At 38.0% G+C, this 17656-nt stretch overlaps 2 protein-coding genes across 2 annotated transcripts; both read left to right on the top strand.

Moving 5' to 3' along the window:
* Positions 1-52: 52 nt before the first annotated feature.
* On the top strand, positions 53-2402 carry LOC133708241 (uncharacterized). The gene is made up of 6 exons (XM_062133700.1): positions 53-331; positions 412-507; positions 611-829; positions 1372-1468; positions 1654-1716; positions 1820-2402. The coding sequence occupies exons 1-6, from the start codon at positions 68-70 to the stop codon at positions 2011-2013; spliced, it is 933 nt and encodes a 310-aa protein (XP_061989684.1). The 5' UTR covers positions 53-67; the 3' UTR covers positions 2014-2402.
* Positions 2403-5327: 2925 nt separating this feature from the next.
* Positions 5328-6299, top strand: LOC133711087 (uncharacterized). The gene is made up of 2 exons (XM_062137257.1): positions 5328-5333; positions 5415-6299. The coding sequence occupies exons 1-2, from the start codon at positions 5328-5330 to the stop codon at positions 6297-6299; spliced, it is 891 nt and encodes a 296-aa protein (XP_061993241.1).
* The last annotated feature ends 11357 nt before the right edge of the window (positions 6300-17656 follow it).

Here is a 17656-nt window from a genome sequence, read left to right as displayed (position 1 = left end):
AAATGTCGTTGGCCATAAGGACATGATATAACAAGGCACTGGTCATTCCCAGACCGGAGAGAAAACCATGATCCTTTACAGTCCTCTCTTCTCATCCGGCGTTACGCCACGTGGCAAAACCACATCTTCTTCTTCTTCTTCTTCTTATTCTCCGACCCGAGTCAACTCGGACGCTTCACCGGCCGGATCACTCGGGCCGGACTCGTTCTGTCCGAGCGGCTTATGTTCTTGCGGAAGAAGACGCTTCATCGAAGCAGCAGTCACTTCATCTCTATTCCCAATTTGCCCCTCCACCTCCTTCGCTTCCAAGTCGCAGTTCGACGATTATACGGTACGTACGTACGTAACGTCTTCCTGTCTCAGCCTTCACCTGAAGTTTGAGGGTATAATTGGTATTTCCACTTAACACAGGCCACGTTGAGGAAAGTTCACCCTCCTCGACCAGACTGGTATGAAGAGTTGTATGCGTCAGTGTTGAACACCGGCATGCAATCTTACGAAGACGAGGTTAGTTTAGTCATTTAACAATTGACTTCAACTCAGTGGGGGTCTGAAATCAGTGTTATTACATTTTTGAATGTGGCTGCATTTTTCATTTTCATGGGGTAAGATTGCGGGTTACAAGTCGGAGCTCTTTGCTAAGTTGAAGGGAAAAGCTGAGCAAGTGTTGGAAATTGGTATAGGGACTGGTCCTAATCTAAGATACTATGGTGCTGATGATGGTGTCCGAGTTTTCGGCGTGGATCCTAATAAAAAGATGGAAAGATATGCTAAGGCTGCGGCCGTGGCTGCTGGTCTGCCCCTTTCGAACTTTGAGTTTATACAAGCAGTATGTCATACTTCCCTTGTGGCACAGCTAGCTGGAATGTTGAAACTGGTTGTGATTGCATGATTGCTTATAATGTTCACCATTAACTGAAGTTACCTTCTTATATATTCAGTTCTCTTCGTGGTAAAGAAATCTTCTAGGTTGTTTAATAATGTATAGGGAAACATATGTAGGTGTTGATTTGGTTTCTTTAGCTAATCTCTGTCAGTCTTGTAATGCCGGTGGTGGAAGTTGTGGATAATTCAAAACTTGGAGCTGTTTTCATGTTTCTGAGAGATTTGGAGTTCATTTATCATTGTTTTGAATTGCAATTCATATTGAAACTGAGTGGTATGGAACCTTTATGCCGAGATGGTTATTGTTATATCAGTAGTCTTGTGGCCTTCAGTTTGGAGTGTGAAAATTAACTTTTAACTTGTCATTTTAATGCATACTTTTACCTGTAATGGAATTTGACTTTTCTAGTTACTCTTCCCCTTTGTAATATATATTTTTGTTTGTGATACTAGAATTTACATTTCACCTTTTTACATGCTAACCAGGTTGGGGAGGCTATACCATTAGATGATGCTTCTGTTGATGCAGTTGTTGGAACCCTTGTATTGTGTTCTGTAAAAGATGTCAACAAGACTCTAAAAGGTAATGAAAGTTTCTTAACCATAGTTTCCTTCAAGTCTGAGCTTTTCTTATCTTCTCATCCAGGAACCTCTTTGTGTCTTAAATAGCAACCATTATGAAAATGTTTCATATGACTTGGATACAACAGACCTTGTTAATCTATATCCAATCCTTTTAACAAGTCATTTCTGCAATTCTGTATTCAGAGATTAAGAGAGTGCTGAGACCAGGTGGACTCTACTTGTTTGTGGAGCATGTGGCTGCAAAAGGTAGTCGAGCTGAAATTCTTAATTCATAGCAAAAAGTTGTGCCGGTTTACTGGATGAGTAATGCACTTGCTAACTACTTTTTGCTAATATTATGGTGCTGCAGATGGGACAACCCTCAGATTTATACAGAGTGTTCTTGATCCTTTGCAACAAACCCTTGCCGATGGGTGTCATCTCACCCGGGAAACAGGAACCAATATATCCAGATCCGGCTTCTCAGGCGTCGAGCTTAGCATGACCTCCTTGTCCAGTACCTCAATTATAAACCCTCAAATCTATGGAATAGCTTGCAAGTAATAACATCCTGCGGTTTGTTTGTTGTCCTAACATCCTGAATAGCTTTGTTCCTTGTTTTGTCCTTCATTTCTAATATAGCCGATATTTAGAACAAACATTAGAAGACCCTGTGGTTTCTTTTGGATTAGGCTACTTAATTTTCTACAAGCTTTCCTCAGAAGGAATAATTATTGTACATAATCGACAATCTTGGATTGGAGTATTATTACTGGAAGATATTGCAGGCGTGGCATTATAATTCGGCTTTGTGGGGCTAATCGCTTTGGCTTGAAGACAAGTTTGAGCTCATAATTTTCAATTATTCCCATAGTGTTGTTTGTTACACCTACATTATTGTTGTAATCTGTGATTATGAATCCAATATTAAGGGGGTCTACTTGTGGGTGCTACAGTAAACCTGTGACAACACACATGGAGTTGTAGTTTAAACAAGCTAACGGCAATGGTGAATTGAAGAAATAATTGTAGTTCCAAAAATAGGAAGTATTTAATGCCCTCATACTTCAATGAAACAAATTATATAGGTCATAATTCAGTCTTGATTTTGAATATATTCAATGAAACAAATCTTTGAATATATTCAATGAAACAAATCTTTCGTTTAAGTAGAAGATCGTTAATTTGACTCAAAGAACAAATTTTAGTGGTATTCAAATCTAAAGGAAATTTCTTTTATGCACCAGTAGTGTAATTGATCCAGCACATATTAGGTGATCTCAACTCTTAATATTTGTAGTAAACATTTTTTTTTTTTTTTAGTACTTCATATTATCCAGCCATCAATTTTTATTTGTGTAAGTAGATGCCGATTCTGTGAATCTCTTCCCCATTTTCAAATAAAAAGAGGAAAGCATGAAAGGTAAAAAAGAGGAAAGCATGAAAGAAAAAGTTGTGCGTCAAAAGTTGAGAGAAAGCCAAGTTTAGGATCAAATTGATTGAATGAAAAAAAAAAAAAAAAAAAAAACTATTGTTAAGAGGGAAATAAATAAAGAAAAGAACTTGGAATGAATAGAATTGAACAATAAAGGGAGGATCTTGATGCAAAAAAGTCCCCCTAAATCTGCTCCTGCTTTCTCTCCCTCAATATATTAGGGTTTTCATTTCTTAAACACACTCGACCAGTCTCGCTGTTTCGTCACTGTCTCTAATTGTAAGCTCTCTCTTCTCTTTCTCGATTGAAATTTTTTTGGGTTTTGTTTCTAATTATTGCTAGGGTTTTTCCTCTGCTTTTTGAAAATTTTGCTTTCTATCTTCTCTGCTTGCCTGGCTTTACTACTGTCTAATTGGTGTTTCCAAGAGCATACTGTGTTCCTTGTTTATGTGGTTGCTTAGCAGTTTCTAAATATTTGATCTTTTTGGTTATCTGCTATCAGTTTCTGTTGAATAATTTGCTCATTTAGAATGCACTTTCCGCAAGTTTTGAAATTTTAGTGTAACTTTGAACACCCACTTGATTTTGGTTGTAAAATCTTCTACTTTTGCTTTGTGGGTTTATGCGAGTTTTCCAAGTTTTGTGATTGTTGTTAGTTTTGATGACTGCAGAAACTTAACATAGCCATCAGCTAAATTTGGTTAAGCCTTCTTGTCAGTGTTGGGACTATAACAACTGAAGAATTGCAGACTTGCTGAGGAAATTTGGAGGTGTAAAGCAGTGTGGTTTTACATAGGGCAATGTTGATGAAGAGAATTTGATCCTGTTTACGCAAGATTGAGAGTTTTGTGTGTGGAGTTGTACTGCAAGGTTCAATCTTCGTGTGTGGTGCTTCGAATCCCAAGTGGAGTACAGTGCTTAAAATAGTAAGATTGTGAGTTTTGATGAGTGGCACTTGGCATAAGTCCCTAACCTGTGTCGGGAATGTTGATTTCATGTTAGTGTAGATTAGTGAAGTGGGATTCAGGAAGCTTGATAGCAGAGGGAGTCAATCATCTAGTGTCTTTTAAACAATAGCTAAAACGGGGTCCCTCTGTTGTGTGGCTGCAAGGCCACATGAGTCACATACGGCCAGTAGGGACTGGTCCGTTGGTCCAGACGAGCCTTGTTGGCGAACTAATACGAGCTTTTCTCCACCTCCTTCGAGATGGGATTTTCGATTCCAATCTGAAGAACTGCAATATGGTTTGCATGATGGTGTGCAACTATATGGGTCTTCTACTTCATCAAACAGTAGAGGAAGTAGGGGATGGGTGAGAGGGAATCATCTCTATAATCATCATTACTCTGCATCTGATGGTGCTGGGCTGTTTTTAAGTAGTTCGTCTGACCATTCTCAAGGTCCTCAGTGGACACCTCCAGCAATACAGGAAATCAGTATCGATGATTATGAAACTACAAAAAGGAGAGGTAATACAATTGATAATGCATCTCTTTTTCAGTTTTAACTGCAGATGGCCTTGCATTGTTGATGTATATTAGTATATACTTATGTGCACCTGTTGTCTCTGTTCTTAATGTACTATTTAATTTATACTGGTCACCCTAAACTCTAAAAGAGTAAAAACACTTACATTAGCCTTTTGAGTCTGTGTTTACTCTTATCAAACCTTCTTTTACAGATATTATAGTGTTAGCCATTACCTGAAGGTTCATTTTATTGTGTGTGTGTGTGCCTGCCTGTTTGTGAAAAGTGGCTGTTGTTTGTATTAACCATTTTTACAAATCGGTCTATTGTATACTATCCGAATTCATTGGCACACCAGGTTCATTTTATTTTTGCAGCAAGTATTTCTATGTTATTTATTACACTAACTGATACAAGAGAAATGCCATCCAAAAATAATTACTAGTGTGCCATGCTTAACTAGTTAACTCTTATACTTTACAACATGTACTTATCTTCTCTTTTCTATCCTTTGATAATTGGTACTGCAGGTTGATACTTAAGAGATGTTTAGGCACTTATTTAACCTGATCTGGAAAATTCATTTGTTTAGAGATAATGTAATGAGTTAGGAATGTTGGATGTGAACTTTTGTTATGCCCATTAGATTCCCGGGCTGATCCTGAGTTCGGTTAACATTTAAACTTTGTGATTCTCAATATGTTATCCTCAATTCCTCATGGATGGTCAAAGTTTGCATTTTGAAGGATATGGTTGTATTATCATCTGGTTTGAAGTATTTTTTCTTATTTGAGTTTGAATTGCTCTTGGCTTATACATTTACCATAATTGACATTCAAAGTTTTTAATATTAAAGAAGTTGGGTGATCTCAAGATTGTCATCACTGTTGCCTATATTCATGTTTTCATTAACTCAACTTCAATGCCTCTTGCTTGCTAGGTCCAGCTTTTGGGAAGTCATCCTTTAGACCTACCATGGAGGTACTGTTTTAGAATTTAGTTTTCGTAGATTATCAAATCAAAGACTTGTATTGAAGCATATCCTTTGTTGTATCTTTGCAGGGAACCTCAGAAATTCAAGATACTGGGGGGTCCACGTCATCTCGTTCAGACAGTAGTGAATCTGAACCCACGGTCAAGGCATCCCTATCTTGTCATCATACTTTCGCAAGTCGCCGTTCTTTCATGTCCAAACCTATATATCCCTTGTCATTTCCTCCACAAACTCCCCCCAGAGAGGCTTCTGACTTCACAGTTGCTGGGTTTCCTGATTTTGATGCTGCCACTCCTCAGAGAGATGGCCACCGCTGGAGCAGTGCCAGCAGCAGTGTTGATTTTACTGATGTTTCTGAGTCATTTGAGGCAGAAATTTCTGGTCGACACTTTAGTAATATGTCTGAGGGGTTTAGATGTGGCTTGTGTGATAGGTTCCTTTCACAGAGATCACCTTGGAGTTCTCGTCGCATAGTCAGAAGTGGAGATATGCCAATCACTGGGGTTCTTTCTTGTTGTCATGTTTTCCATGCAGAGTGCTTGGAGCAAACAACACCGAAGATCCGCAAAAGCGACCCTCCCTGCCCCCTATGTGCCCGACTTGAGGAGGAAAATCTCTCTGAACAGCAAAGCTTTTCTAGATTGCGAGCTAGTTTTCCAAGACTTAGACCAATTAGTGATGATGGACCATCCAGGCCTTGGGGATGCGCTCAGGTGGGAGATTGTGTTGAAGGGGCTTTGCATGCTCCCCCACGCAATAGTATGCTGTTGCTCAATAAGAGTCGCATAAAGAAAAATCTTTCTTTGAAAAGCAATTCGAGCAAAGAATTTCCTGGTAAATTGAGAAAAAGCGGCGCTTACTATTCACAACATCTGAGTGGAAAATCAGTTGATCAGGGAGCAGTTGGATGCTCAAAGTCAAAGATGACAGCAGGGCCGAGTATTAAGAGCTGAAGCAACATTTCTGCTGGTGCTATTTCTGTTTCCTTGAAGTGTCTACTAATTGGTTGCAAGTCTCAGTTTAGTCCTAGTGAAATTATTTTTGAAGTGATTGGATAACCTGGTCGCCTTGTATAGATTTGATCTTGTGCAAATTGTGGGTTGAAACTTTAAAACCCTGGTTGGAACTTGAAAGTAGACCAATGCATGTTTGCATGTTTATTGTACCACTGCATTTTGTTTGTGAATGAATTTTAGTAGAAGAATGTTTTCGATGATTATCCACTGTTTCATGAATTGCTAGAAATTGTTATAGAATGGTTGAGAAGTATGAGTTTGAGAACAGCTTAATGGTTTTTCTATGTTAGGTGCAGAAGTGCGCTAAAAAACATTAACTTGGCGAAGCACAGCTTGGAAATAGAATGAGTGGCTTACTTGACCTCTCCTCCTGATCATCTAACTAGCTTTATCCTTGCTGACATAGACAATGTGTCTTTTAACAGGCTTGTGCCTGATAGTTTAGCCCAGTTTTGCTTTTGTTTAAGCCTCTGGCCCCATGTAACCCAAAAAAAAAAAAAAAACATTAATTAAGTTAGTAATTGAAAATTTTACCTTACACCAATGATGCTTCATGTTACATGACATCATTTTAGTAATTGGTCATCCTAAAACTCTTAGGCCTCGTTTGGTTGCCGGAAAGGAAATTGGTTCCTTGGTCTTTTCCATAAACATGGGAAAGTAAGGGCCCGTTCGGTATCATTTTGCGATACTGTTTTTTGTTTTATGAATTCAAAAATTTATGAATTTGCGTTCGGTGCATTAAACTTGAAAAACAATGAAAATAAAGTTTAGGAAACAATTCAGGAACTATGAATAAATATGGGAAATGACTTTTTGACGTTTTCATTGTTTCCTGAGAACAACTTGCCCTACAATTAGAGAAAGTGATTAATTTTTTTTTACTTTTAAGCACATAGATCCACAAACTCTTCTCCTCACTTTTGATCTTTCTCTCTTTCTTTCCCACAATTTCCATTGAGACTTATCATCTCTTCTCATGATCTCATCTACTTTATATGTTGTTTGAACTTTCTTCTTCCCCGTTTTTTTCAATCAATTAAAACTTGCAGAATTATGCAATAGAGAAGAATGAAGGATTTAGAAAATCCCTCTTTCACGTGTCAGATCTAATTTATACGGATGATTTAGGGTGAAAGCTTCGGTATTTTATGCTTCAATATAATTGGATTATCTCATGGGCAAGAGGAATTAACAACTAAGGTTGAGACATTTGATTGAATTATCTTTTTGAACTAAAGATTCAAGAGCTTGCAACTTCATATGATATATTTTATAAACAAATTTGAGGGATTTGATTCTTCTTGTTCAATCTCCTTCACAATACTCTGTTTCTTTTCTCATAACAACCAATAAATGATTCATAATCAATACAAACAAAATAGTCAATTTTTCATGATTACTAAGGAAAAACTAAACAGAGTGCTATTTTTTTTAAATGATAGATATGTTTTTGATATTTCAAGTTTTGAAATACTTGTACCGAACATGTATTTACATCTTAAAAACTTGTAGTTTAATTCCCCATTTTCATTCTACAATCCAGTATTACAAAAATAATTTCATAAAACGTTATAGGACACACCCTAAATTTCCCTACCAATTTTTGGAAACACCGGGAAAGTAATCGCAAAATGTATTTTACTTTCCTTTCCAATATTTGGTTTGTGCATGAATAGGAAAGTAAGTAACATCAAATTTCCAATAATATCCTTATTATCAAAACATAAACAATTCAAGATTCAAAAGTTTCTTGGATAATTTAGTATTAATAACAACCATTAAAATAATCTTGAGAGTAGGTAATTAATGTGCAATTAATGCAAGGAAAGTATGAGGGAAAATGAATCCCATGGGGTGTGGGAGGATCCATTTTCCCTTCATGCAGGAAAGTTGTTTATTTCCTTGAGTGTGCCAAACACAGAAAATTATTAACTTTCTTTTCTCAACTTTTCCATTCCGCGAACCAAACGCGGCATTAGTTTTTTAGTATGTTACTTAAGCTCTTATTTAAAAAAAAAAAAACTTCTGAAACCCAAAGAAGCCCGATGTGAGCTTACTTTTTTTTGATGGCCGATATGAGCTTACTTACTGTGGAGACTATTGAAATGTTCACGATCTCCTTCCAAAGTCGAAAGGAGCCTGATATGTCAAAATGGTCCATTCACAATTTCACATTGGTCCTAGTTCCTTAATTCCTTGAATGATAAATGGGCTGTACTAGCCTGCAAAACACAAGCTCAAGCTGGGAAAGAAAAGACAAACACAAAGAAAATATCTCATCATGTAGTGGGTTTCAAGTTTCAACCACTACTCATGCATCGTCCTCCTCCTTTACCTTTGAGGAAATCACGCACTGGGGTCATCCCAGCCCGTACAGTAACTGTAACAGAGCCTTCACACAGAAAGCTGAAAGCTCCTTGTTCAGAAAGCCATTGATGACTTGAAATTGACATTTTAGCTGGTCTCATCCATATGGGGTCCCTAGCTGGCTAGCTCCCTCTACCTCCATGGATTCTCTCTGCATTTGATCTTTTTCTTTTACTGTCTCACACTTGTATTTGTTTTCTTATTAATATCAACCTGCACGTATTGGGTATACAGTTAAACTTCACCGCCAAGTTTGGTCCTCGACATAGCTACACAACACCCACAAGTAATTTCCAATCTTAATTAACCAATTCCTGGACCAGCAAGCTATAGCTTTCTGTACTATGATCGATGTGATCAGCTTGTCTCACCTCCACCACAGATTAATACAGAGACCAAATTCCTAGCCATTGAAATTTTACATGATGGGGTAGTGGAATATTTGCTATGCCTAGCTTAGCTAGGGTTTCAGAAAGAGAAAAGGCACCATAGTCTAGTCCCCACAATCATGTGCTCCGTCGGGTATAGCCCAGACATCTGCACGTACATTGTGACATACCAACATAGAGAATGCCATTGCCTAAATGTTTCTTCTTCTTCCTCCTCCTCCTCCTATCTCTATCTCTCTCTCTGTCTCTGTCTCTGTCTCTGTCTCTTGCAACTACTGTACCACTGTCTATTTATCACTGTTTTCTACAATTGGGCCAACTGGGCCCTGCTGAATCATCGCAACCAAACCACTAGCCATGTTCTCAGTCCTTTTCGATCTCCTCAATTGTGCACCAATTTGCCACGATCACATAAAAGTTACTGCTACAAGATTTGATAAGTACTGCGATTGTGACTCCCCTGACCTTATGTTGCAATCACGGCATCAAATCCTGTGTCCCAAAACCCCTATCTCCTTCCCTGTCTCCCATTCAAGTTGCGACACCTGTCCCACTACTTAACAGAATTTAAACCCAGTAGTTCTCATCTATAAATTTCTTATCCATGATTCATGATATCAGAAAGAAACTTAAGTATTCTTTTGATAGAAAGCAAAGTCCAAAAGACCGGTGCCCACTTGACCGGTCTCCAGCTGGGCAAGGTGAGGTGGTGACCTCCATTTCAGAAAAAATGGCTTCCACCGGTTGATTGTTGACCGGCTGAATCATGGCTTCTGGCATCCCAGGCGAAGAAAAAGGGCAGCTGCTTGACTGAAAACTTGACCGATCTTGGCCGGCAACGTCGGCGTCTTCGGTGGAGACTGGAGAGAAGAGACGCGAGAAGCAAGGCGCGTCTTCTACAACTAATTAATCTGAAGCGTTGGTTTCAATTAATGTGAGGATCCAACGGCTTGTAATTAATATGTATGAATATTAATGTAACGGTAACTAAAAAAATTGTAAAATTTTTCCTATAAATACTTACATTTATTTTACCTCTCACACTCAAAAAATTATATTTCATAGTTACACAAATTATATTTTAAATAACAGGTAACTGTAGGTGGCTCATAATTTGTCCACCGAAAATATTAGAAAAATAGTAATCACAATTATGACATTAATTATCCATAAATCTCCATTATTACCATCTATTTACATTAAATATATTTCAATTTTACAATTAAAAAATAATAATATTTTAATAAACAGTAACTGACTGGTCAAGAAATAGAACGGGTGGAAACTCATGTCCAGTGGCAGTTAACAGTTTCTTGACTGGTCGACTCCTTGACATTTACCCCCAACATGTGGACTTGCTCTTAGATTAGTCTAGCTCGGGTTAGATCTTTTTCTCATTGAAAGTGATCAAGTGCGTATGGCAAACATTGTGAGTTTGTGACTTCTCAACAATTTTCCTCTTCTTTTTTTTTTCTTTAAAAAAAAAAAAAAAGTTGTTCGTTTACCTAATCAAGTCTTTTGAGGCAAATTCTCCTTATACGTGTAAGGAAAAATAAACCAAGCATATAAACTTATTGAGTAGTTAATGGCTGAACAAAAATAAAAGTTGAGAAGTGATTACTTTCACACTTGCATTCTTGAATATGCCGGTTTATAAAAAAATTAAAGAAGAGAAGTTTAATTAAATTTCGCTTTTTGAAAAAAAGAAACCCTCCTTCATCCTTAACGTCAAATCGTCAATTGTCTTCCTCATATGATCTTTCTCGATCTGCAGTAGCATCGATCAAAATCGATCATGTTACATCGATTTTACTATGGTGTGTACTTATCCATAACCTTATCATTTTGTAGCCAACAATGGTAAATGTGGATGTCCCAGTTCGACCCTTTCAGCTAAAGCTATGGCTGCCAACCCTAACAAAAAAAATACATCACATTCAATATCCTTCACATTTCAAGGTGTCTGAAACTGATAGAATGTTATTGACAAAGCTTCTTCATGCATGCATGATGCATACCATCCCACGACTTGTCACTTTTCCTTTTCTTAAGCGACTTTTATGTTTCGTTTTCTTATGCATGACACTGCCTGATGGGTCGGACCACTACTAGAGCGTGGAATTGGAAATCAAATTAATCTTGGCGCTCATACTACCTTCCACAGAAGTAAAAGAAGTATTTGCAACATATATGTTAGAAGAATTACCTAGCTCTAAGAGGTTAAGACGAGCAATGCTAAGAAAAACATGTTTGAGGGGTGATTTTTTCTTTTTCGTGAAACTATCCCAAAGAAAAGCTCATGAATCCGTTATTGTTGAATGGTCAAGACTTCTAACGAAAGTCTGATTTCACAACCCTAAAGTACCGATTAACATGAGCTCCATGTGATGATGGGCGTCCACATGTACGAGCTTTATCAGTTGAGGAAGTCCTAATCAAAAGCCTATAGCGCTTCAAGAATGCTGGCATGGTCTTATTACACATGGGATGATGGGATTGTTTCCCAACAAGTAATAAACACTTAAACAGTAGTGCATCCATGCTCTACTTCTGGTAATTAACCTAACTTCTTCAAGAATCCCAACCAGCCTTACACTTGGGATGATCAAGAGCCCTTGAACCTGATCAAAAGTGGTATAAATATAGTTAGATTCGATGAAACTAGGAGAAGTGGATTGCATGCTAGCTTTTGCTTAGTGCTTCGTACGGTCATCACCTTGTCATTGAAGCATGCTTTGTCTAGCGAGGAATACTTTATACCAAAGTATAGTAATAAAAGACAGGTCTGTTATTTATCTCAGACTCAGGTCTGTTATATCTTGCAAAGCTGGATTCAATTAGCTAGCAGTGAATAGGGTTTTTCATCTCCTTTGATCACAATCTAATCCATAAATATATGTGCCTCTCCTTTCTCTGTCACAGCAAAAGGTACCTCACCAACAGGTCACACCTATGTCACTCTCTTAGCATCGTATGACAAAATTATTTTCACTAGCTAGGCCGGTTTCGAATTCGTCATGAACTGCATGACCTAATTATTCCAAGTTCAAGCGCGAAGTAAGAGCTTCTAGCATACATCACAAAGTGAACTTATATTAGGGCAGTTGAACTCTGAGGTGCTTTACAAAGTACTCGCTTGTTTAGGTAGTTTCGTCTTGTCATGATAGTTTTCGAAAACAAGAGAGAAACAATTTTCATAAATTAAGAATGTGTATGTATAAACTTCTTAACTTCACGCAAAACAACCTGCAAACTAATTATGATATGAGTTTTGAGTGCTAAAAAGACATATTTCATCTCATTCAAAATCGAAATTAAGTTCCCTTGTCTCGAATAATTCTTGAACCGGGAAGGCTTACCAGTACATATCTTGCTAAAAGACTTGGCCTTCTCAGCTTTGATTGTCGTATAGGCTTTTTTCTTTCTTATTTTGTTTTGTGTTATTGTTTTCCAATTACTCTTATCCTAAACCTTTTCCCAGCTACTTTTTTGACTGATACGCATGTGAGTGCCATATTGGATAAGTAATTACAAATAGCTAGCTTGTACGTAATTGGTTCGAGTATGTACCAAATGAGGCCTCCGATTTCATGCCTCATATTCATATGCTTGCAAATCCCTTTATATTGATGCATGTGCCTCCCATTTACCAAGTCACCCTTTGAAAAAGTGTAGGACCATTGTGCTACGCACTATGGTGGTGAATATGATAGAGTCGTTCTGCTAAATTAAGCACCTAGCCATTACTATGCATCATGCTTCAGTATTACTATTGCTAACCCAAAGTTTTTTTTTTTTTGGATGACATTGCTAACCCAAAGTTGTTATTATAAAACGGACCTGATTATAAGAGCCAACCAATTGACCAATTGGAGCTCCATATCGTATTAATTAATGCATGGTTAGATGCTAGCTAGTAGCTAGTCTTTTTCTTCTCTTCCTTGATATAGAAATGTTCTACTTCCACATAATGTGGATATGTTGCCCTAATCACCAAGCCTACCTAGTGGATAGAAAACTTGCTCCAAACGTTTCCGAAATTGCTTATTCACACTTCGAATAAATAAAATTAACTTGCAATTCATGCCTAATTAAATAGAGGATGGTTGAAGAACTTATCTATATATACCAACTTATTTTATTTTCTTTCTTTTCTTGTACGTGGTCTCTGAATTGAGAATATATAAATAGAAGGTGTATGAAGCATGCTTTTAAAAATGAAGAATCTAAACGCAGAAGAGACAAACTTTGCAATTTAGATTCAGTTTTTTTTTTTTTTTTTTATTCTGGACGACAGTTTTTTCCCCACCCCATTCATGATGTCAGTGAGATTTGAACTCATGATCTCCATGGTGTTAGTTAGGCTAGCTAACCAACAGGTCATGACTCACTGACATTTGCAATTTAGATTCAGTTGGATGAACGTAATTACCTGGGAAACATATTCCTTGTCTAATAATACATGTCATTCAACTTAATGAACGTATTATTTCTCCTTCATTTATATAGGTGAAAAAAAATTGATTTATTGTATAATGATGTTTGATTCATGATTGACTTGCCAAATAGAAAAAATAAAAAATAAAAAGAAACATAATTACAAGAGAGGGTAGTTAAGGTAATTTATATAAAAAAAATTGAATTAAAGTAATAGAAAAATAGAAGGGGTGTGTGAATAGAGAAAATGAGTGTGTAAATAGCATCATCCTATACACACACACACACACACACACACCAACTTGAAGTCTTGAACCAATTGACAATGGCAATATATGTCACACCCCGAATTTCAATCACAATTAAGAGAAAAAAATCAATCAAACACAAGAACTCCGGACGTGATGGTTCGGACATCAAACAAAGGCAACTAGCTATGTCCCGAACCCACAATGTGAATACAGACTCGATCTTTAGAGTCACATATTACATTACACAGAGTTTGCGAATTAAATTGCATTAACAACATAATAAGAAACTGCTCGTCAGAGCTTACTACACAACGGAAGTCTTAACAACAGTAAAACCACAAAATTAGCTTCCTACCCGATCAACTGCTACAAGGTCTCAGCTTCAGCCATGATTTCCCTGACCTGCAGGATCAACCCCTACACCATCAAATAATGCACCGGGTTGCCACATAACAAACCCGGTAAGCTTATGAAAGCTTGTATGAGTAAACTAAAAACCACAAAGCAGAAACACATTCTTAAGTCACCTCAACCTAAACAATGATAAGAACATAACTCACAACTACAACCATCTGTTTCATAACCTTCCATAACATGCTTACGTAGGTCAACTCGTGACTAAAATCACATGCTCAGATTCTCAACCTAGCATCCAATTACACAAATTCCAGTCAAACAAAACCTCCTCAAGTAATGTTTGGAAATCTTTTGACGCACAACGGCGAGTCACGAAGATCATACTCATTTTCTTCCCACCGGAAGCCTTTGTCATCAACATGACATCAAAGGTGAAAACAATGAATCACCTTCCTATCCTCACCACAGAGCACAATCGTCACCACTATGGCCTTTAAGATCAATCAAACCATCAATCAATACAATCAAGAAGAAAACAAAGCAATCACAATTCAAAACAAGCGAAACAATTCATAGTAACCCCTACGTATAGTTTAGTTCAGGAGGTTACATTAAGACAAGCAATTCAACTCATAGTAATAATCATAACCCCACACTCTGACATCCGTAGGTAGCTCCGACCATCACAGCAGTCCTCTCGATCGTTGTTAACTTAATAACAATTCAACTCCGCTACAGAGCAGTTATCACACAGATTTCACCGGTCATCACATAGATAGCCATCATCCTACTGATCATCACACAGATTTCGCCGGTCATCACACAGATAGGAATCATCCAACTGATCATCACATAGATTTTGTCGGTCATCACACAGATAACAATCATCCAGCTGATCATCACACAGATAACAATTATCCAACTGATCATCACAAAGATTTTGCCGGTCATCACACAGATAGCAATCATCCAGCTGATCATCACACAGATTTCGCTGGTCATCACACAGATAGCAATCATCCAACTGATCATCACACATATTTCACCGATTCATTACATAGATATTCCTACACAAGCTATACATGACAATCATCACAGAGATTCATCACACTGATGTTATCGATTCATTACACAGATATTCCTACACAAGCTATACATGACAATCATCACAAAGATTCATCACACTGATGTCATCGATTCATTACACAAATATTCCCACAGAAGCTACCATATCTTAAATCTCGATTAAGACGGTCATACTAGACCCTTGGCATCTCAACACATGAAATTCTACAATCACAACTCAATACACAATTTCACCATTCTCGAGCAATAATGAACTCATTTCAATTATTGTTCACATCACAACGAAGCCACCAATACATATATATTTCACGTAAATATATATATATATATATAGTCATCCACTCAGGAATGCCACTAATACCAACTATAGTCATAGTTAACCTAATAACTCCAAGACAATATGGAAATTATGCCCATAACGAATATCGTGAGATTTACACACCTCTGAATCCCGCTGCGTCTTCACACGCTAACCAAGATAAGCACAATCATCCCAATCCTCTCAACACAACTCTGTCAAGTACCTAATCACACACTGTTCCAACTTAATACACGAATCACAAGCGATTAAAGTCCGAAACCCCCGTTTTGAACTAAAACCACAAAAGTGACGCCAATCAAGGTGAAACCACATCCGAGACCACCCAAAGTCTCCGGAATACTTCAACGATCGATATGTCAAAACCACAAGTCGATCAAACACTCGAATCCTCACGGATCGAATAATCGAACGATTCAAAACAGTAAAAATCATAACATATTCATACGATTTCCAAAAATTACATATTATATATCAAAACGCTCGTATCAACGAGTAGATAATATATAAAACCAGAAATTGTCCCTTACATGGCCGGAACACCTCCAAAGCGCCGCCACAGGAAGTTGTACAACCACCACCAGCCAGAACTTAAAACCACATTAATCCAATTATCCAAAATGTCAAGAATACCAAGTAGAGCAACTTTAATACCTGGGGTTCAAGCCAACTCAGCCTAGATCGCCGCCTATCGCCGTCACAAGCTCTCACGCACTGTTCTCTGTGAGTTGATCCAATTCCATCGTGAATCGATCAAAACTACCACCGTGGATCGATTGAGGAGGCTCCTACGAACTCAAAACAGAAGGTTTAAAGCCATGACGTCGCCGGAGCTAGGATTTCCTACCGGGTCCGACTGCACTAGGGTTCGCCGCTTTGCTGCACCACCATGACCGAGAATCAACTCTAGAGGCCACCACCAGGAGGACCGGAACAAGGAGACTAAGAGGTCTGTCCAGGTTTCAAGGCCGAAGGTTGCCGGAGTTGGAAACGGCGGCCGGGTAGGAACAGCGGGTCCGGGTCGGGTCGCACGGGGTTTAGGAGAGAGAACGGAGAGAAAAAGGAAATTCTGAAAATGGAAACTTTCCAAAAATAACACAAATGAAATTATTTTCGGAAACTTCTATTTATAGTAATTTTCAAAAATGACATAAACTTCTGCTGACCATAACTTTCTCATACGAATTTCGATTTTCGTGTTCCACATGTCCACGAACTCGTATCGACGCGCTCTACAACTTTCGTAAAGTAAGTTTTCAGAGAATCATAACGTATGAAAAGTCAACCTTTGCGCCCCCCTAAAACCATACTTTTTTAATAAAAATTTGTCCGAAACACTTTCGCCTCATCCATGAACCACAAAATCGTCCAACAACCACTAATTAAATTTTAGAAAATCCTCAGAAAATAATAATGAATTTTCGGGGTACTACAATATATTTTTAAGGATTAAATTCAGTTTACTCCCCTGAACTTTGGGGTTAAAATCAGTTTGGTTCATTTTTCTGAGAATTATTCTCGGCGGTCTCTATACTCTCAAATGACATCACCCGAGTCCAAAATTTGAATTTGGCTCCAAAAGTGACGTCAGTTGCTGACTTAGAGCCGACATAGGGGTCCACTTTTCAGACTTTAATCCCTACAAGGAGGACAAAATAAACATTTCTAATTTTTTTTCTCTTTTTTTTTTTTTTTTTTTTAAAAAATCTCTCTCTCTCTGTGAAGCGGCCATGGAAGCAAATCGAGCTTCCAAGCGACCTCTGGGAATTCGCACCCGCAGCAAATCCCAGATCCAGCTCCATTGCATCCGCTCGGGTCGGGTCATCAACAACTTCCTCACTAGCTCCGAGTCGGACCGAAAATGACCCAGACCCATCGATTCTTCCGACGGCAACGACCTCCTCAACTCTTTGATTAAGGATCTCCGCGTCAAATGAGTCTTTTCCCAAACCTATAAGCCGCCCGAGAATCTGATCAATGACACCAAATCCGGCACCGTATTCTCTCTAGCTGAATTAGACGGTAATTCAAAGGAGGCGAAGATTGGTGTTTTGTGGCGAAGTTTCGATGCGTTTTCTAGCGACT

This window comes from Rosa rugosa, chromosome 5 (assembly GCF_958449725.1).
Source record: "Rosa rugosa chromosome 5, drRosRugo1.1, whole genome shotgun sequence".
Lineage (NCBI taxonomy): Eukaryota > Viridiplantae > Streptophyta > Magnoliopsida > Rosales > Rosaceae > Rosa > Rosa rugosa.
This window is presented reverse-complemented; position numbering and strand designations above follow the sequence as displayed.